Consider the following 19,154-nt stretch of genomic DNA (forward strand, 5'->3'; position numbering starts at 1 on the left):
AAATACTCTTTAATTAAATTATAAATAAAATTGTGCATTTATATTTTAACTAGAAAATATAGTCGCGCTTCGCACAGTTTTTTTTAATAATTAAAAAATATATTTTAAAATATTTTTTGGGAGATTGTATGTAATTGATTTATTTTTACCATACACGTACAACATGTTTTTTATATGGATACGTAAGGGCGTCTTGACCGTAAAAATTTTTCATGATAATGTTCATTATATAGCGAGCCTCGTGTAGGTTTTCGAGAAATTCTGAATACTTTAAGTGCCAAAAATAAAATTCAAACTACTTGTAATACGTGTGCTTTTATTTAATATTAGTATTATTTATACACTTTGCATTGTTTTTTTTTTTACTATTATATAAATTTTTAAAGATTTTTATATTTTTAGGGTAGAAAACTTATAAATCACGGCCTTTTGCACAATCATTCATTTTTTTTTAAAATAAATATTTTTATTAATTTAATTAATAATATTCTTAATCAAATTAATATCACGTATATACATGTTGATATTTTTAATTGTTAAGATATTTTGGTTTTATATTTGAAATATCAAAACAATAAATATTGAAGATAAATTTCAATTTATTATTATAATTATTAAAAAAATAGTTATTTCTAAATATTTTAAATAGTTATAAATAAAAATATTTTTATTATAAATTTGAAATGTCAAAACAATAAAAAGATAAATACAGATGAATTTCTTTAAAATAAATGTCAATTACATATAATTATTAAAAAGATTATCAAAAAATTAGTTATTTATAAATAAATTAAGATATTTTAAATTTTGAATTTGAAATATGAAACAATAAAAAGATTATCATGAATTGGAAAATTTTCAAGATAAATGTGAATTTATATATGGTTGATTTATTAGAAAATTAGTTATTAATAAATATTAAAAAAGAGCTACGGGAGAGGCATTGCCGTTATTGATGATTTTAGATATTTTGTCTTTTAATTATTTAATAATCATAAATAAAATAAAATAAAATAAAAAATGTAGAAAAATTAGAAATAGATTAGAGATTTTGACTTAAATTCTCCTTTTATTTAAAAAAAACGTGTGACGTTTTTCAATTTTGACATTATCATTTAAAATATATCTGACGACAAACTTTATAGGTATTATTTATGTTTTTGCCAAATAAAATTGTTTCAATTGGCTTATCACATTATTGTCAAGGCAATGGTAGTATCCCAAATTGTGATTTGTTGATTATTTGAGCTTAGGAACAAATTGAACTTGAGTAGCTTAATTCTATAAAGACAAATTTTAAGGGGTTTTTGCTTCATATTATTGAGTTCATTTATGCATAGAGACCATTTACTTCATTTAGATTTGATGAATTGGATTTCTGGACTGATTGTTGTTTACATTGTATGGTAACTTCCTAAATGTGCTAATATGTTATTGATCAGTGACATTATTCATACTTGTTAGTTTTAGAAGTTGGCAGGTGTGATAAGTTATTATATACTAGTGCTACTAAAAGATATTACAATACATATACATATATTAAATTTTCTATGTAGCAATATATTTTGATGAGATGGTAAATTTAGATTTTTTTTTCATTCTATTTACTCATATCTCTTTCGAAAAAAGGGAAGGATTATTGAGAGAGATTATATGCTTTTGTATCATAATTATAAGATTCAATTCAAATTGTACCAAAACTTCACATATAATAATAATAATATATTTAATAATATCTATGGAGATTAATATTTAATTAATGTAAAAAATAATTATTTAAATTTATATTCATATAAAAAAGATTTTTTTTTATAAAATATCTTTAATTTAAAAAAAAAGTCTAAAAAATAGATATGAACTTATTATTATAAATAAAAAATTAATATCTTATTTAAATTTAAAATAATAATAGTAAATTAATTAACCACAAATAAGCAGATAAAAAATAAGATGGTTATATCAATTTTATTATTTTTTCTATTTTTTATTCATTTTAAATAATAATATTAATTAAATAAAATATAAATATATTAGAACTCGCAATAACTTTCACACCATTGGAGATGGTGGAAAATCTTTCGATTAATTATGCTACATAATCTATTTAAAGGTTTATCGATTAACTTATACTTACTAATTTGTTAAAACTTTGATGTCTCTTTTTTCCCAACAACCTCCAACAATCTCAATATCACTCACACAACATAAACACCCGATAACATCTAAAACATGATAGAAAAATAAGATAAAGATGTTAGAATATCAAGATCAATAATTTAAAATAAAAACTTTAATAATTAACAAACATTAATAATTGAATAAATACCAAAACTTTAAAGATTAACAAATATTAATAATTGAATAAATACCCGAGAGGATTGTGTTATCATTAACATGTAAATCAATCAAATTTGGTGATATGAATTGTAATTTATTGAAAATTGAAATTGAAATAATTTAGAGAGAAGAAGATAAAAAAAAAATTAAAGTAGAGGAAAATATGAGATTAATAGAGAATGTTTAAAATATATATAGATTTACAAAGAGATATTTATCTATATTTAAATAACAATATCTTATAAATATCTCATTTAAATTTAAAAAAATTACATTTATTATTATAATCTATAAAATGAATAAAAAAATTAGATTAAATGAGAAAATAGATAGAGTGGTTTGAAGAAATTTTAGAGTGTCATTTTCTCTTTGGTGCTCTCCTTTATATATATATGTAATGACTCAAATTTGCTAATAAGGCTTAGGGCATTGATTAGCGTGTCTGGAGGGCAATAAGTGAATTATTGTTATAATATGTGAATTTATGTGAATATGTGATTAGAGATGCACGTTTAGTTGAATTAAATATGCATGTGGGCCTCGTTTGGGTATTAAGGGCATGTTTGTAATTTTAGTCCCTTGAGGGCATAAATATGATAAATGAGATAAATGCGATATACTTGTGATATAACTGTGTAGCACAATCCGAGACAGTCCTTCGAAGTTGTTAGCCAGAAAGTCACAATGGGGTTGAGAATCCGACTCGGGGCGAGTCGAGGGGTATTTCGGGTATTGGATGTTTATGAGGTTATCGGGTTATGAAAATAAATATTTGGAGATATATTCGAGGTTAGGATGTTTAGGAGGGAATATTGAGAAAACTTACTATTTTGCCCTCAGGGACGTTTTTGGCACCCCGAGCTTTGAGGTAACCTTAGAAGTTTAAGTTAAATAAAACAGAATTCAGGAAACACTTAGAAACTTGGAGAAACCGACCCAAGCATTTCCTCTTCTCTCTCTTTGTTTTCTCTAAGTCTTAGCAAGGGGAACTTTGGTGAAAACTAGTCAAGACTAAGGAATTCAGCTGGGATTTTGGGAGCTTGAGGCTTGGAGCTTAGGGAACTGGTTTAGGGAATCACTTCAACTTAAGGTAAGCTTTAATCTCAGTAAATTGTTTTGAGTAGCTACTGGTTTTCATAGAGTTTGCATGTGTATTGGGTGATGGATCATTCTTGAGTTTGATGAGGCTTTGAACTTGAATTCTTGTTGGGTTTTGTTGTTGAATCCATAGTATAACCCCTGTGATGATTAGCTTGAGTTGTTGGGTTGATTTTGGGGTTAATTGGATGGGTTTCTGTGGCAAAAATTGAGGATTTTTCTGGGTTTGAAGGGTCGGGCCGCGGCATTGTTCTTGCTGAGCCGCAGCCCTCCGAAGCATTTTGGTGGCTTGGAAGAAGGGCGGGCCGCGACGCGCCTACCCTGATTTGGGGTTGCTCTCTATTTTGGGGATGGGCCGCAGCATGGCCTTATGGGGTCGCAGCTCTTAGTGCAATTTTGAGCTTTAAAGTGGATTTAGGCTTGGGAACTCAAAGGTTAAGGCTCGGGATGGATTTTATCACCTGGATTGACAAAATTCAAGGTACCGAAGATTAGAATTAAAGCTCGAAGTTATTTAATGGATTAGAACTTGATGGATGAATATTGTTAATGCGTTGTGACTAGGGTTTCGGCGAGGCTCAGATTAGGGGACTGTGCTTGGGACATCGGTGCTTGGAGAGCTCGGGACACAGGTAAGAAAAATACTGTTCCCGTAGAGCTTGTATGCAGGGTAGGGCCCTATATGATTGTGTTGCAGGGTGTAGCCCTTGGATTGAGTTTATTCATGTTTAAGTATTTGCTTTATTATGCTATGTGTGAATGAACGGCAAGAACCGGGAACGGCGAAGGCCGAGAACAGCAAGGGGTCGGGAACGACATTAAGCACGTGGAGTGCAAGGCCGAGTGCGGTAAGGGGCCGAGAGTAGCGTTTAGCACGCGGAGTGCAAGTTGCCAGGGTGAGACCCAAAGGATACCTGGGATATCCTCACGGTGTGGACCGCGTACCTAGGGCCTGGTAAAGTGCCTGGGACGGCATGGGCGTATATGTATAGCCTATTGATGGCCTGTGTTATATGCTAAGTGTTTGATATGCATATATTATCTGCTAGTGAGAGTTTTCTTGCTGGGCTTCGGCTCACGGGTGCTTTGTGGTGCAGGTAAGGGCAAGGGAAAAGTCGACCAACCATGAGTACGGAGAGCGTGAAGCGACGCGTACATGTTTGGCCTGCTTGGCTGCCACGGCCAGGGGTATTTTGGGAGATGATTGTACTAAACTTAGATTTTGTTGTCTAGTCGACTCTGCTTGTATTTATGCGTTGAAAACATTTCTAAACAGTGTTTTGGGATCCCAAATGTTAAACGCTTTATGATTTTCAGTAAATGGAATTATTTTCAAAGTTTATGACTCTGTTTATGGTTTAATTACACGTTTGTCTTAAAACCTCGATTAGCGAGTTAAATGCACGTTTTAAACTAACTTAGTAACGATTCTAAGGAAGTAGGGCGTTACAATATATATATTTGTTTTAATTTAATTCAATTTAAAATAACCAATCACTATAATTTAAATAAAAGTACTTTGAATTTTTTATTAAAATCTTATTAATAAATATGAGATCACATTTGTTGACTCGTTTTTTTGTTAACTCGTCTAACACCCAAAGAATAATGTTGTGAGAGCTAAATAAAGTATATGAGATGTTTCTAGTGCCCAAAAATAATGGAGAGAGAGAGTTTTCTAGTGGTCTAGCCCCAAAAAGATGGTCTACATCCACTTAGTCACTGTTATTGATCTTGCATGTCATGAATTACATTTTTCTTTAGCTTTTAGCTATTTAACTTCATTAAAAATTGAGAGCTTTCTCTATAAAAAGTTTTTGCCGCCCCCTCTTGGTCTTACTCTTATTTATATTGAGGAGTTAGGGTTACATTTGAGTGAGCTTAAGTTATTGGGCTTGACCCAATAATTAAACAAAGTAACAAGTGACTAGGCCTTAGGCACGATCTGGGCCGATTGATAGTGACACTCAAAAAATGGATATAACAACATTAATTTATTTCTATTTTGACAATCATATGATAATTATAAATTTTAAAAAAATACAAAGGTTTATATGATATTTTCTTGAAACTAAAAAAAGTTTTTTTTTTTTTCATTGGCTAAAAAAGCTTCATGGACAATAAGGAGGTAGCTTTTCTCTCTCTCGCATAGGGTTTTTGAAACCCTAGCCGCCGCCAATAACACAAAGCCCTCTCTCGGTCAGGGCTTCGCTGGTTTGCCTCTAAGCTCTGGCAAGGCTTCGACCGAGAGGCCATTAGTGATACCACAAGCAACCTCTTTTCCCTTCTTTCTCCTACACTGCTCCACTGCTTCTGATCTCTTGCCTGGTCTTCTCATTTTCCGATCACCTTCGTCCATGGTTGTCTCTCGTGGGTGGTCGCGTAGGTGCTCCGCACGCTGGTGGGTGGTGGTGTTGATGGGGTTTGCCGGTTTGGGTTTGAATCAGGGGTGGGTGGTGTTGGGAGAGTTGGTTTGGTGTGAAGGAGTTATTGTTTTCTTATTTCATGTGCCTTGTTGTTTATTTTCTTTAATTTTGTCTGTGTTAAATTTAATAAATAATGATACTGTTCACCTTTCATTGGTCCATTGTTCCTTTACGGGGATCCATGGTGCTAATGGTGAAGCTTATTTTATTTGGTGCATGTTTATTTTTGGCGTTGGGGAGAATGGTTGTGTGATCTTTTGGGCGGTTGGTGTTTCTTCGCGCTACTCAGTTTGCTTATGCAGGGATCTTGATCATGATTTTCTTCACCTTCAGATTTAGGGGAGGCCTCGATCTCTATTTTTATTGACCATGTGCTTCGTGAATTGCCGTTCTCTTGTGACGAGTTTCATGAGCATAGTAGGTCGTTGTTATGTTGCCCTTAATTCTTGTTTGCATATTGGGTTTGTTTTTGCACAATTTCTATTGGAAGACTTTTGGCTGATTGTCATTAATAGGATAAATATGTCATATGCTCATTTGGTTTGGAAACCTAGTCTACTTCACACTCTGTTGATGCTCGACAGCTGACGCTTATTGGTCTTTTAGTTGGGGTAGGTGTTAGAGTTTTATTCATTTTTATTATAAACGGCTTGGTAAGCATATTATTGTTGACCATGATTTATGAGTGATATCTTCGTGTAATTGACTATGTCCTATTTACCTAATAATGAAAATTTTATTTACTTTCAAAATAAAGTTTTTTTAACCATAAACGAATGATGTAAAATCATAAAAATTATTTTGTCAAAAAAAAAGTAATTATATACAATAATATAATAAAATAAATGTAATGAAAAAAGTCCCCACATGCTAATAATACTAATGTAACATCAAAACTAACTCGAAATGACAACCTCAATTGTCACCTATAGAGTGATTTGGTTCCGACTTTCTTTCAATATTGCTTTTAATTTTTATTTATGGGATGTTATGAAAATGAACAAAGTTTTTGTTCCTTCAATTAGATTTCTCTTTTATTTTTTAAAACAAGAATATTACTTACTTTATTCCTCCAAAATACTTTATTACAGTATAAATTTGTGAAAATACCTTTTAAGCTCTCCTAAACAAATATAATATTAATTACAATAATCATCTTATTTAATATTTGTTGTTAGAGTGATCATAATTAAAGTGTGAAGATACATACACATACATACGTAGTAGTGTAGTAGTACTCTACTGTCTCAAGACTTTAAAAGCCACACACATTCATGTGGTCATTTATTGATATTTCTGTCACCCTTTGCCTTATGTTAATAAATCACCCACACTCTCTTCCTTCCACCCCATTCCAATATGCTGACAAATATTTATCTTTTTATATTTATATATTTTTCTAAGAATATCTATATTTCTATATAGACAGCCTACAATTATTTGTATTCCTAAAAATATTTTTCCTATCAAATTATAGATCAACCTACAACATTGCACTATCTATTATTAAAGATAAGAATAAAATTATCTCATATGTTTTTAAATAAAATGTTTTTTGGAGGGTTTTTTTTTGTTAGGATGACTTTGTTGTCAAAGTCATTTGTAAAAATTGTTACATTTTCAGTTTTTGTTTGGCATAATTCAAATGATAAAACATTTTAACATTTTGAATAAAAATAATGTTTTAGATTTAATAAATTAACTATTTATTATATATAATTTTGTGGATAAATAGTTTGCGTTCTTTTTTTAGAAATATTTTTCCTTGTATTTATGGTAACAGAAAAGTGAACAAGTTTAGCTTGACAATGGTCTTCAAGTATTATCCTCATATAATAATTAATTAATTATTATTTTTTAAAATATTGGATATCAAAAAAAGGAAAAATAATAATATATAAAATGGCATATATTGTAAATCTCTTAACGAAAAGGGCTAAAACCAAAACCTATTTCTCTTTTATCTGTGTAGTTATTCTCACCTTCACCACAACATTCTCCAATACATAACATAAAAAAAGGCCATATTATTTCAAATCTTTGCCTTTGCATTGAAGTTGTTCCCATTCTTTCTCTCTTTCAAAAATTCAATTGAACCCCCCCAAAAAAAACTCCTTCCCTGTCTGGTTTTCAATCTTAGACATACAAAGACTCATTTTTTCTTACAAATTTGATAAAACCCACTATCTCCGTAGCTCCACAGAAGAAAGAAAGAAAGATTAAAGCAAAACAAACAAATAAAACCCATGATTTTTTAGGACCTGTCCTGTATGATTCTTCTTTTTCAGAACTTCAATTCCATCAAGATTTTGATTCCTTCCGAGAATTGGACGTCCCTACTCAAAAGGGTATCTCTCGTTTTGCTGTTAATCTTTGTGAAATTTTTGTATATCATTGCTGAAAACCCCATTGGCGTCACAACAACCACCATGAAGGTCCATCCCATGCCCAAGAAGCGAAACATCACAATCCACTATGAGATAAACAATCGAAGGGACCTGACTTCGGAATCTCGGGCGGGTCTGGCCCACAAGAAACTCCGGCGGCTACCCCATGTTTTTAGTCGGGTTTTGGAGCTTCCGTTTCGGTCCGATGCCGATGTCTCGGTTGAGGAGAGCGCTGATTTCTTCCGTTTCGTGGCCGAGACGGAGGGTTTCGGCGTCGATGTGAGGGCTCACACGGTCGAAATCCATCCTGGGGTGACGAAGATTGTGGTTAGGGAAAGTGGGTCAACGGAGTTGCCCTTGGACGAGCTCGAACTCGACATGTGGAGGTTTCGGTTACCGGAGACGACTCGACCGGAGCTCGCTAGTGCGGTCTTTGTCGACGGCGAGCTCATCGTGACGGTGCCGAAGGGCGAGGGCGTTGAGAACTCCGAGCATGGAGGAGATGGTAGTGGCGAGGTTTGGGGCGATGGCACTGGAAATGGGAATAATTTCCGAGGAGGTATGGGAAGCCGGCTTGTGCTTGTACAGTAATAAAGAAATGCCCTTTTTTTAAGATAAAAAAACTTTAAACTTTACTTCTTTTTCTTCAGTTGGATTTAGTAACAAAGTTAAATGATGATGATGATGCTCTTGATGAAACTAGTTGTTGTATGCTTCTTTCGTTAAATCAATCAAGAATGTTGCTTTTGTTAAATTTTCATTGATGATGGTATTGACGATGGCGATGGCAATGGCAATAGCATTTGAAATTGAAAGAGTTCGTGGACTTCTTTTTTTTATCTCATTGCATGTTGTTTTGGTAATTTTTTCCCTTCTAATCGTATTTAGGTAATAGATTTTTTCACCATTATTATTCCATAGACAGCAACATTGAAAGTAGTTTCGTTACCTATTTAGATTTTGGATACAGAATCTCGTTTTTAACTGTTATCATTACTCATTATGGAAGGCAAGTATGAACACAAACTTCTCTCTTTTATGTTTGTTTTGATTTTTTTTTTATGGATCAATAAACATGAGAAATGTGTGTATGTGGTAGTTTTACTTTGAAATTCATGTTATACTATGGATTATTCTTTTTCTTGGCCCCATGATGCAATAATTTCAAATAATTCAATGTGTAATGATATCCTTTCCCCTCATTTTCTCAACACTTGAACTTAGTGTAATGTTTTAGTCTGCATTCATTGCCCGTCTTTTTTGCATGGTTAGCGCATGGTTAGCCTTTCTTCTTTACCTTGTTTGATTCAGATATTCAATTGACTTCATTTCTTGATCGGAATGAACCCAATCATAACCATAACTTTCAATTCGAGAATTGCATTGAGACTAAAAAACCAGCTCTATTATTAATATATCAAAACATATCAAGAACTAATTCGCTTTTTTCATTTGATGGCTTGAAAAGAATATATGCTTCTGACTCAACTAGTGGGTCTATACGTAGTGGTCCACGTTGCTGTCTACATAGTAGGTCTTCTTGTCTTTTTGGTGGGATTCGTACGTGATCGTCTAACTTGGGGCTAACATTAAATTAGATTGCCCTTTTGCTTTTAGCAAATAAATTAGTTAGCTTAGTATTTTGAGGTCTTCATTAACTTGGCTTAGACAATGAACATCCTTTTTGTATACATTTTGGCGTGGGGTTCTTTTCTTCTTATATTTTCCTTGTTTATTTATTTTTCTGATGAGAACTCGGTCCCTCTCTAGTATCATAGTTTTTTTTTTCTTAACCATATATTTCTTTATCTTTTTGTAAGACCAAAGAAGACGTTGTTGAATCTATTGCACCTCTTTCAGTTTTTAACCTTTTTTTTTACTGTAATGATGTTAACCAATTCTCCAGCAGGGGTTTACCAAAGGCTACATCTTCTGGCCCCTGACCCTGGCCCTGGCCCTGGCCCCCCCTAACAACATTCATTTTCAGCCATTCATTTGGGATTTGAAATCTGATAATCATCACATATTTTGGAAGAGCTTTAGATAAATTTTTGGACGATATGCTTAATCATAACATAAAATTTCTCTCTTAGGTCTCGTTTTTCTATATTTATGTTTCTCTTGGTTGTTTTCTAGAGAGTTGAGGAACGGTTTTGCTTTAGAAGCTTTATTGCCCTTTTAAGCAACATGACCTTTTCTCATGTATAGCTTAAGTTGGAAACTGCAAAACATTTCAGGATCTTTTTGGTAACATGTTTTTGTAGTTTAAAATTTTATCATGCTTTTTTCAAATAAAGATTATTGATAGTGACACCGATACAAGTTTGAGAGAATCAAGAGGAAACTAAATGGAAAAATATAGTAGTTTAACCTTTATCTTCCCAAAGTTAGAAAGAAAAAAAAAAAGGTGTGAAGCAAATAATAATATAATAGAATCGTCAAAATTTTATGTCATGTCTTAGTCAATTTGGGGAGAATTTTCTCTCTTTTAACATTTGTATGAGATAGGATTTGCATTTAGGAAGACTAAAGTTATTCGATGTGTCATCTAACGAATCTTTATTTTTTGCTAACTTTGAAAGGAATGGACAGGCAAAGACGCTACCGAGTAAGATTAGCCTAAAGAAAAGAAAATATGGTTCACGAGCATGTACACGTGTGTAAGCGCTTAATCGTTACATTTCGAAATCGATTGTCTTGTGGTTATTTAATAGTCCAATAATCCAATTTCATGCAAGTGAGATTAATGAAAAGGGAACAGCACGAGTCAATTAATTTCAGATGACCAGTCAAGTATGTGATAATAAATATTTGCCCAGAATTTTGTACCCAAATAATCAAAACGAGGATATATTAAACAGGGCACACCGATAAATTTCCAAGTTGGGACTTCTTTTTAAAACAAGTGTAGCATCATTAAATTATGCTTACGACCACCACACCGGCTTAATTCTCTCTTGAATATCAACTTAGCATTTGTTATGATTTTTTTGGTTCTCAAATATTGTAGAGATGATGAGAAAATATATATATTTTAAAAAATACTAATGAAAATAGATTTTTCTTTTTGAAAAAAAGAAGCTTAATAATGATTTGATAATTCTTTACGAAGTATCATTTCAAACAAACAAGATATTGATTAAATTCAAGAGGACTGAATGTGTTTGTTGAGAAAGTGCTACTTTATGAAAGAATTATCAAAATAAGATATTTTGCAAAGTGATTAAAAAGGTTATATTTTGCCAATCACTACTTAAAACAATAATAATAACAAAAAATGAGGCTTCAAATTGAGATGACTACTCAACAAATGAGAAGTGACAGAATTTGAAATAATGTCCATAATCTTTCAACAATACAACCACCACAAAACAAAATGTTCTCCTGTTTAAACTGTTACCTCTGGATTGAAAATTGCAGAGGGTCGGCTCACTCACATAGCAGCAGGGAGACAAAATTGATGAGCCATGCTCAACGATCTCTGCACTTGACAAGGGCTTTGTAATTCCAAGTACTCAAAATCCACAACCTCCACATACTACTCCTTTCGCTTTGTTCAACAGAATTTCACTCTTTGGTTTTGTTCATCACAAGCCATAGCTGTTAATGATGAATGTATCAGAAACCTAAGAGCTCTGACATGCTTGAAAAGTTACATGGACGATCAGCTTGAAAAAGAAAAATTAGAAGAAAGTTCTGGGCCAAAATTTGACGACTAACCCAGTAATCCAAACTGCGTAACATATAGGGTTCACTACACTTCACCCCTCAATATCCATACCATAGTGCTCCTCCAGAATGCCTCTAGCAGTTCTTCCAAATCCGTTCGCCACCTTTTCCATTTCCTTGAGTTTCATCAGTTCCCGTTTTATCTGATTCACTCGGTTGAAGACAGCACTCAGCAAGTCATCTTGGTCAGTTGATGATACATGACGGGTCAATGCAGATCTCTCAATCTCGAGTTGCTGGAACAAATTAGAGAGATAATTCTTCTGAGTATAAAGCCTCTCCTCTGCCAATTCATATTCAGTCTCCTGTGACTTTCTCAAGGACTGCAAAACTTGATCAATCTCTTCTTCCAGTTTGAGAGATTCAGTTTTCCAATTAAAAGATACAGATACGTTCTGCATGTCCGTTTGAATAATATCCAGAGGGTCTTGCTGGTTTACAAGATCCAGTGCAACATCCCCACCATTAGAGATATCTATAAAGAAAAACATATATTACTTAAAAATGAGTGTTTAAAACTCCAATATGACAAAACATGTGAGATGACTCTATCCATGATCTTAGGTTGAGAGCAAAGCATTGTGGGTAGCGGGAGGTGCATGAGTGTGTATGTTAATCCAGTGTGCGATACATCCGAATTGGAGATACAACTTTCCACAATTCCATAACAAATTGTATGCAAACAAAATATATTCCCATGCTACAGCTCAAACTCATGGTTTGGTATAATATAATTATTATGAATCCAATCGAATAAGAATTTTAAGAAATTACCTTCAGAATTAGCTGATGAGCTGTCTTCCAGCTTCCAGATATCCTCAAGATGAGTCTCGTGTTCAAGCTGATGCCAAAACTAAATGGTGAGCAAGGCTTTAAATAGTGCAAGGCTACCTGCTAAGACAAGACAGCTACTCTTTCTATACCTAAAGAATATCAAATTTACCTTTCCAACAGCCAACTGAAAACGATTCAACAACCCCTTTGCACTAGTTTTCCGTGATCCATGCAAAATGGAGATACCAACTTTTAGAATCTTTTCAATGTCATCTCGAGAATCAATTGATTCACATGTCTGCAATAGCCTAGTAACATGTGGAACCAAATCTGTCTTGGCATCACAACGTCGACAATAGTACTCGGCATCCAACCCAATGCTTCCTCCTACCTTCCCCGCCAGGTAACATCGTAGAGCACAGTCAATATGTGCAATATGCCCACAGATATAAGCCTCTCCCACAACTGCTTCACACTTGATGAAACTGTAGCCTCCGTAGGTATAATCTACGGTCTTACAACACAAAATACAACAGCAATCACGACAGAATCGAGATTCAGCGCAACAGATGTCACAAGGCATGACTGGTAAGGGAGAATTTTCTACTTGCTCCACGAGACTGTTGCACATCTTATTTCTAGCCTTACAACCTCCTGTATCAGAGTTAGAATCAAAGACATCTGTATACTTTTCAGAAGGTAGATGTGCATTGCTCCATGTTGCATTACCTGTTAATATAAAAATTAACCATAGTTAAGAATATTCAGGAATTTTGGCAACAAATAACCTAATACGTAAAGATCATCTAACATACGTGTTAAAAAGTGACCCTCATAGAGAGAGGGACAGAGAAACAATCATGACATAAACGTTGCATGTTAAAACAACAAACATATGAAATATGCAAAAAATCATAAAAGACTTGTCAATTGTGAAAAAAAGTACAGAACATATTTTAATTCCTCAAGGGGACCTATCTAGCAATATGCTAGATTTCACCGACACCCAAAGAATATAGGGTTCAGCAGGAGAACAAGTAAATATATATATATATATAAAAAGAAATCATATTAATATTTAGTCTAGAGTCCATTTTAAAACTCCAAAGTGGCGTGCCCTCAACAGATCCCCAAGCTACCGATTTGTTATGACGGTAATTTTTTGTGCAGGAAAGTAGTGTGTGGGAATGTAGAATGTAACCCTGAAAAATGGCATGATTCAACTTTCACAATTGTGATAATTACGTGATGGATGGAACAGACGGACATAACATACTTAAACCGTTGGTCAGAACTTAGTCTCTAACAGCCTTCAAAGATCATCACTTTCCAACAGTTGACACCACCAAGCCAGTCATTCACTTCATAGTGGTACAAGTGGCAAACAAGTACTAGTGTTAAAAACTAGATTAGCAATTATCTTAAAAAACCAGACTCTACTTTTAGCTCTTAGCAGGCAATCAATGTCTCATTTGCCATGCATGCATTAAAATCTGAAAAATGTTAGGATATTATGGAGAAGAAGAATGTTGAACTGTATCACATTTCATAGACACAAAAAACAATGCAGAAGTCAATATATCTGTAGAAACCAGCAAGAAAGGGATTGAAGCTGACCATTTGTTAATGATGCTGCTTTTGAGGGGATTTTCCAACTGAATGATGCAAAAAATGCCTCAACATCAACACCAGGAAAGTTTTCCTGAATATAGCGTTCAACTGAAAGCTTACTAGCAAAACCTAACTTACGACCGGAAGCCTCAGTTTTACGAAGACGCTTGGGAAGATACAAATACCTATCAAGAAAGAACCCATTTCGAGCAACTCTCTTTCCCACCCGCCAACCCCAATTATCTCCAGGCTTCGGCCAATTCGCAGGACCATAGGGCAGACCCTCACCAGCATCATCCTGGGATACCGGCTTTAAAACATGCAAATCTTCCTCAATGCCTGGCATGCTTTCTTCATTTTCCTTGTAAGCTTCTATCTCCATCAATTGGTTTATAGGCTGACAAAAGAGTGAGGTCTAGTAAAGTGTAGCCAGTACCATGTTAAGAATATTATCTGCTTATGGAGTACCCTAAGCTTCAAAAAACACAAGCATAAAACCATGTTGTGGCTCAACATCACTTGTATGATTATAAATAGCTTCAAAATGGAAACATTTAAGTGAAGCATAATAAAATTATTTCAAAAACACTTTATGCTTTTATGGTACAGACTCATATGAAATGCATGGTGCACTCATTAAGTGTATATGATAATAGATGCCATAAGTCAGTCGGAGATAAAGGCAAATGCTAGCAAAATCACTGTTCATAGGCAACCACACCCATTCCAAAATGTGCTGAATCTAGAATGACTTTCACAAGAGAAATATGCTTCTCTAATTTTGTTCAATCACACTAAAATACCAAAAAAAAAAAAAAGTAAAAAAAAACTCTCCTTGCTTCAATAAAATACTGAGAAGATGGAAATATACATGATAAAAATCCCAGATTTCATTCTAAAAATTTAACTTCCTAATCCTGATGTATGTATCAATCCTAATTAAACTTTATAAACCAAGTGAGTTGTAATATTTAGAATGACTTGTGGTGACTTAGTTAGTTCATACAATTAAAAAGTAGCAATATGCTATCACAAAATTACAAGTCAACTACACACCGGGTGGTAGGATAAATAAGTTGAGCTTTGAATTGAAAACAGTAGTATAATTTTTCAGCCATATGCTACTTACAAAATTATAGGCTAAACTGTCACAAACTATACAGGAAACTGACAAGCCACCAATTCGATACACTTATACTAGAAGATCTCGTAATGAATGAGATGGGGTGTTTAGGGAAGTTCAGGGATTTGTTTCTGTTTTGAGATGTTTTCTGTTTGGGGTTGTTTCTGTTGATGTGTTCAGCTTTATTTGGAAAGTTACGGAGTTAAATTGAGATGAGAATGTTAGGGTTATACATGCTAATTGATTTGTATTGGGCAGCAGACCTTGGAGAGAAACCAGGTCTCTCGAATATTCTGGGCAATTTCCTACTTTCAATAAAATCACTCTCTTTCCCTCAGTTGTTCTCTCTGCTTGTTTTGATATTGTGCCGATACACTACTATGGTGTATCAATTGGTATCAGAGCATCGACCTAGGGACGATGGTAAATCATATGGAGACTCGCATGGAGGCAGTAGAGGAATTGGTAACCACGGTGCAAGAAGAGATGGGAGCTATGAATGAAAAACTGTAGAAATTACCTGAACTGGAGCAAGGGATGGCCACACTGGTCACCCGCTTAGATCAGTTCCTTCGCAGCCAAGAGTAGCGTCGCCCGGCGCTGGTGGTCGACGGTCGGGACCAGTCGACGGTTTCGGGAAAAGCCACGGTGATTGACGACGGGGCTCGGCAGTTAGATTCGGAGAGACCCAATAAATTCGGCGGTACCAGTTCGGCTTCTGGAGGTTACCGCCCAACTACAACAGCTCCATACGGACTCGGCGCATCGAACTCTCCAGCTTTGATGGTGAGAACCCGGACGGCTGGCTATTGAAGGCAGAAAGATATTTCTCCGTGCACCAAATGACTTAGGGGTGCACAAAACTTACTGTGGGCCGATGAACCCGGCCAACCCAAACCGGAAATGGGAAGCCCAAAAGGGTTGAAACATGGGAAGCCGAATATCATTGGTTTGGGTCAAGGGTTGGAAAGCCTGGGCCCAAACCGGCCCAACCTAGCCCGATTTCTTTTTGATAAAATTTTATATTAAATAATTTTTAAAAAAACCTTAAAAATAAATACCATGTTATATCATAAATCAACGAGAGCTTTACATAAATATGGGAAATACAAAGATACTTTCTATATTTATGGGTAAAAAGGTAATTACCCAAAATATGGTCATCCACCGAGAAAAAAAAAATGAAATATGGAATGTCCATAAAATAAGGAAATTGATTACCATAAAAAAATTTCAAAAATTCATGCAAAAAGAGTTTGTTGTCCGTGTTTTCACTAAGTGACATGTGGCAATCTCCAAAAGTAGTTAGCTCACTGCCTTCTCAGAAGATAGGCTGCCTCCAATCTTTGGGTGGTTCCTCGGGGGAAGGTTACGGGCCACGCCCTGAGAACCTAGGATATGTTTGCTTGAGTTTCCTCCCTGTGATTCCTCCAGGTTTGTGAGAAGATCTCTCAGAGACTAGATGGCAGCACTAGATGTCGCGCATAGAGACCATAGCCCACAAGTAATTGTCTGACAAAGTTACTGTTGTGAAGATCATGGTGTCGAACCTGTAAAGGCGACAAACAGCATGTCCCAATGCGTCGCTTGGCATTGGAAAACGTGCAACCACTCTCTGACACTGTCAGGAGTGTGTCTCCCTAGAAGATGGTGGGTTGCAACCTCGTAAATGGGCCTCGTGTGATATGCACGGGCCCACCACTACCTTTATCACAAAAATGTGTATTAATTAGCTTTTAATCCCAACTATTTGAGAATATTTCTGTAATAACTTTCCATTAAGGGAATTAATTGCTCTCAACCTCTATAAGTAGGGCTAGGACATCCATTGTAAAGGACCTCCAAAAAATAATTTTTGTATTTAGAGCATTGCAAAAACGCTGCCTGAAACTCCATAGAAGCTTGCCAACCAAGCTTCACCAATCCTAATACAGTCGCCTCGTAGACTAGGGTTAATTAATAACCTAACACTACAAGAAAAAGAGTCTACAGCGACGACATCTATTGCGACGACTCCAAAGTCGTCACTGTATGTAGTCGAAATCCACGAAAAATTCTTTTTTCTTAATTTATTAAAAAAATAAGCTACAGCGACGACATGTCATCGCTATAGGGTCGTCAAAAACACACGACCAGATCCTCCAAATTCTTGGTGCCCTACAGCGACGACGTGGTTGTTGTAGGGTATCAGGAATTTGGAGGGAACAAGAGGCAGGAACTAACTCTACGACGACGACATGTCGTCGCTATAGGGTCTTCGTCGAAAAAAGAAGAAGGAAATATGTTTGGCTATAGCAACGATATGCCGTCGCTGTAGGATGGAGAGGGAATTCAACTGCCCAGAGTTGGTTGCCTATTTGCACCCCAAGTCATCGTTGTAGAGTCGTGGAAAAAAAGGAGGGAAATATATTATTCTAGAGCGACGACATGTCGTCGCTGTAGGATAGGGAGGGAACTTAATCGCCAAGAGTTGGTTGCCTATTTTTCACTTTCTATAGCGACGACGTGTCGTCGCTATAGAGTCCAATTTAATCCACTGGTCATTTATTTTGTACTCTATTTTGACGACATGTCGTAGCAATAGGCCCAAAAAAATGTGGAAAAGTGAACCGCCAAAAAATTTAAGTCAAATTTCACTGCTTACAGCGACAACATGTTGTCGCTGTAGATGTTGTCGCTGTAGGGTAGGCGCATAGCACACGCGTAGGATTCGTGTACTATTCATTATCCTACAGTGGCGGCATGTCGCCGCTGTAGGGTCTCACCATTTGAGTGAAACGATGCGTTTGATATCAGCGACGACATTCTTGTACTCTATAGCGACGACATGTCATCGCTATAGAGTTAGTCGATATAACTCCCCAGCCCGAGCCTTCTTCTTCATTTTCTGCAAAAAATTTTTTTAAAAACCAGAGCCATCCGAGCCCCACAGATGATCCGAGCCTATATGCTGCCTTTTTTGCCTTGTTTTGGTAATCTAATCCTATTTCTTTGTATTTTATGGTTTAAAATGTTATTTTTTGTTAGTATATGTGTGTGTTTTGTGTTTGGTATAAATGAGTTTTTAAAATTTTTTGGGTTATTATTATTATTATTATTATTATTGTTATACCCAGATTTCGAGCTATGTTAAATGTGACCTCGAAAGTTGGATTCGCAACGAATGGACTCATAAAGTTTGAAGTATGCTCCAAGACTAAATATCGAGCCTGCAAGACTGAGACGACCTCGAATGTGGTGGCCTCGAAATATTCACGATCTCAAAGGATAGCTCCCGAGACGCATCTATCCTCAGAGAATACCTCGAATCAAGGGTGCCGAGCCTGACACACGTTTGACCTCGAAGCCATGTGACCTCGGGAGATGTCATTAGCTCGAAAGCTGATGAGAAACCTGGGAGATTAAGGCCTTGGAGATATATGATAATGACTTTGAATATCTATAAGTGTTGTTTATAAGGGGCGTGTTCTGCATTTATTATTGTAAATCCCATAAAATCATGGGATATTATTCGATTAGTTATACGCCCCTTGGTCTTCAGGGGACGTTTCCTTTTATATCGGATCGCAGGCATTTAAAGCCATTTATTTTATTTACACCAAAAAGAGTAACTACCCAAAATATGTGGGATAGTATTCTGTATCCTTCTCTATAAATAGAGAAGTCGTG

The 19,154-nt window shown here is 35.1% G+C and overlaps 2 protein-coding genes across 5 annotated transcripts; one reads left to right on the forward strand and one right to left on the reverse strand.

Annotated features, from left to right (window-relative positions):
* The first annotated feature begins 7,835 nt into the window (after window positions 1–7,835).
* LOC133819165 (uncharacterized) lies at window positions 7,836–9,087 on the forward strand. Its single transcript, XM_062252341.1, has one exon. It carries the CDS (start codon window positions 8,132–8,134, stop codon window positions 8,837–8,839), a length of 708 nt encoding a protein of 235 aa, XP_062108325.1. The 5' UTR covers window positions 7,836–8,131; the 3' UTR covers window positions 8,840–9,087.
* A 2,429-nt stretch (window positions 9,088–11,516) lies between these two features.
* LOC133819166 (protein OBERON 1) lies at window positions 11,517–16,310 on the reverse strand. 4 transcript variants are annotated; one of them, XM_062252345.1, is made up of 6 exons: window positions 16,006–16,310; window positions 14,369–14,836; window positions 12,921–13,480; window positions 12,752–12,818; window positions 11,969–12,452; window positions 11,517–11,848 (listed from the first exon to the last, which is right to left on the reverse strand). In XM_062252345.1, the coding sequence occupies exons 2-5, from the start codon at window positions 14,742–14,744 to the stop codon at window positions 12,010–12,012; spliced, it is 1,446 nt and encodes a 481-aa protein (XP_062108329.1). In that variant the 5' UTR covers window positions 14,745–14,836; window positions 16,006–16,310; the 3' UTR covers window positions 11,517–11,848; window positions 11,969–12,009. The 4 variants fall into 4 exon arrangements, with proteins under 4 accessions (XP_062108329.1, XP_062108328.1, XP_062108327.1 ...); XM_062252344.1 differs by having other exon boundaries at window positions 11,517–12,452; window positions 14,369–14,759; XM_062252343.1 differs by having other exon boundaries at window positions 11,517–12,452; window positions 14,369–14,831.
* Between the last annotated feature and the right edge of the window lie 2,844 nt (window positions 16,311–19,154).

Source organism: Humulus lupulus, chromosome 2 (genome assembly GCF_963169125.1).
Source record: "Humulus lupulus chromosome 2, drHumLupu1.1, whole genome shotgun sequence".
NCBI classification, from domain to species: Eukaryota; Viridiplantae; Streptophyta; class Magnoliopsida; order Rosales; family Cannabaceae; genus Humulus; species Humulus lupulus.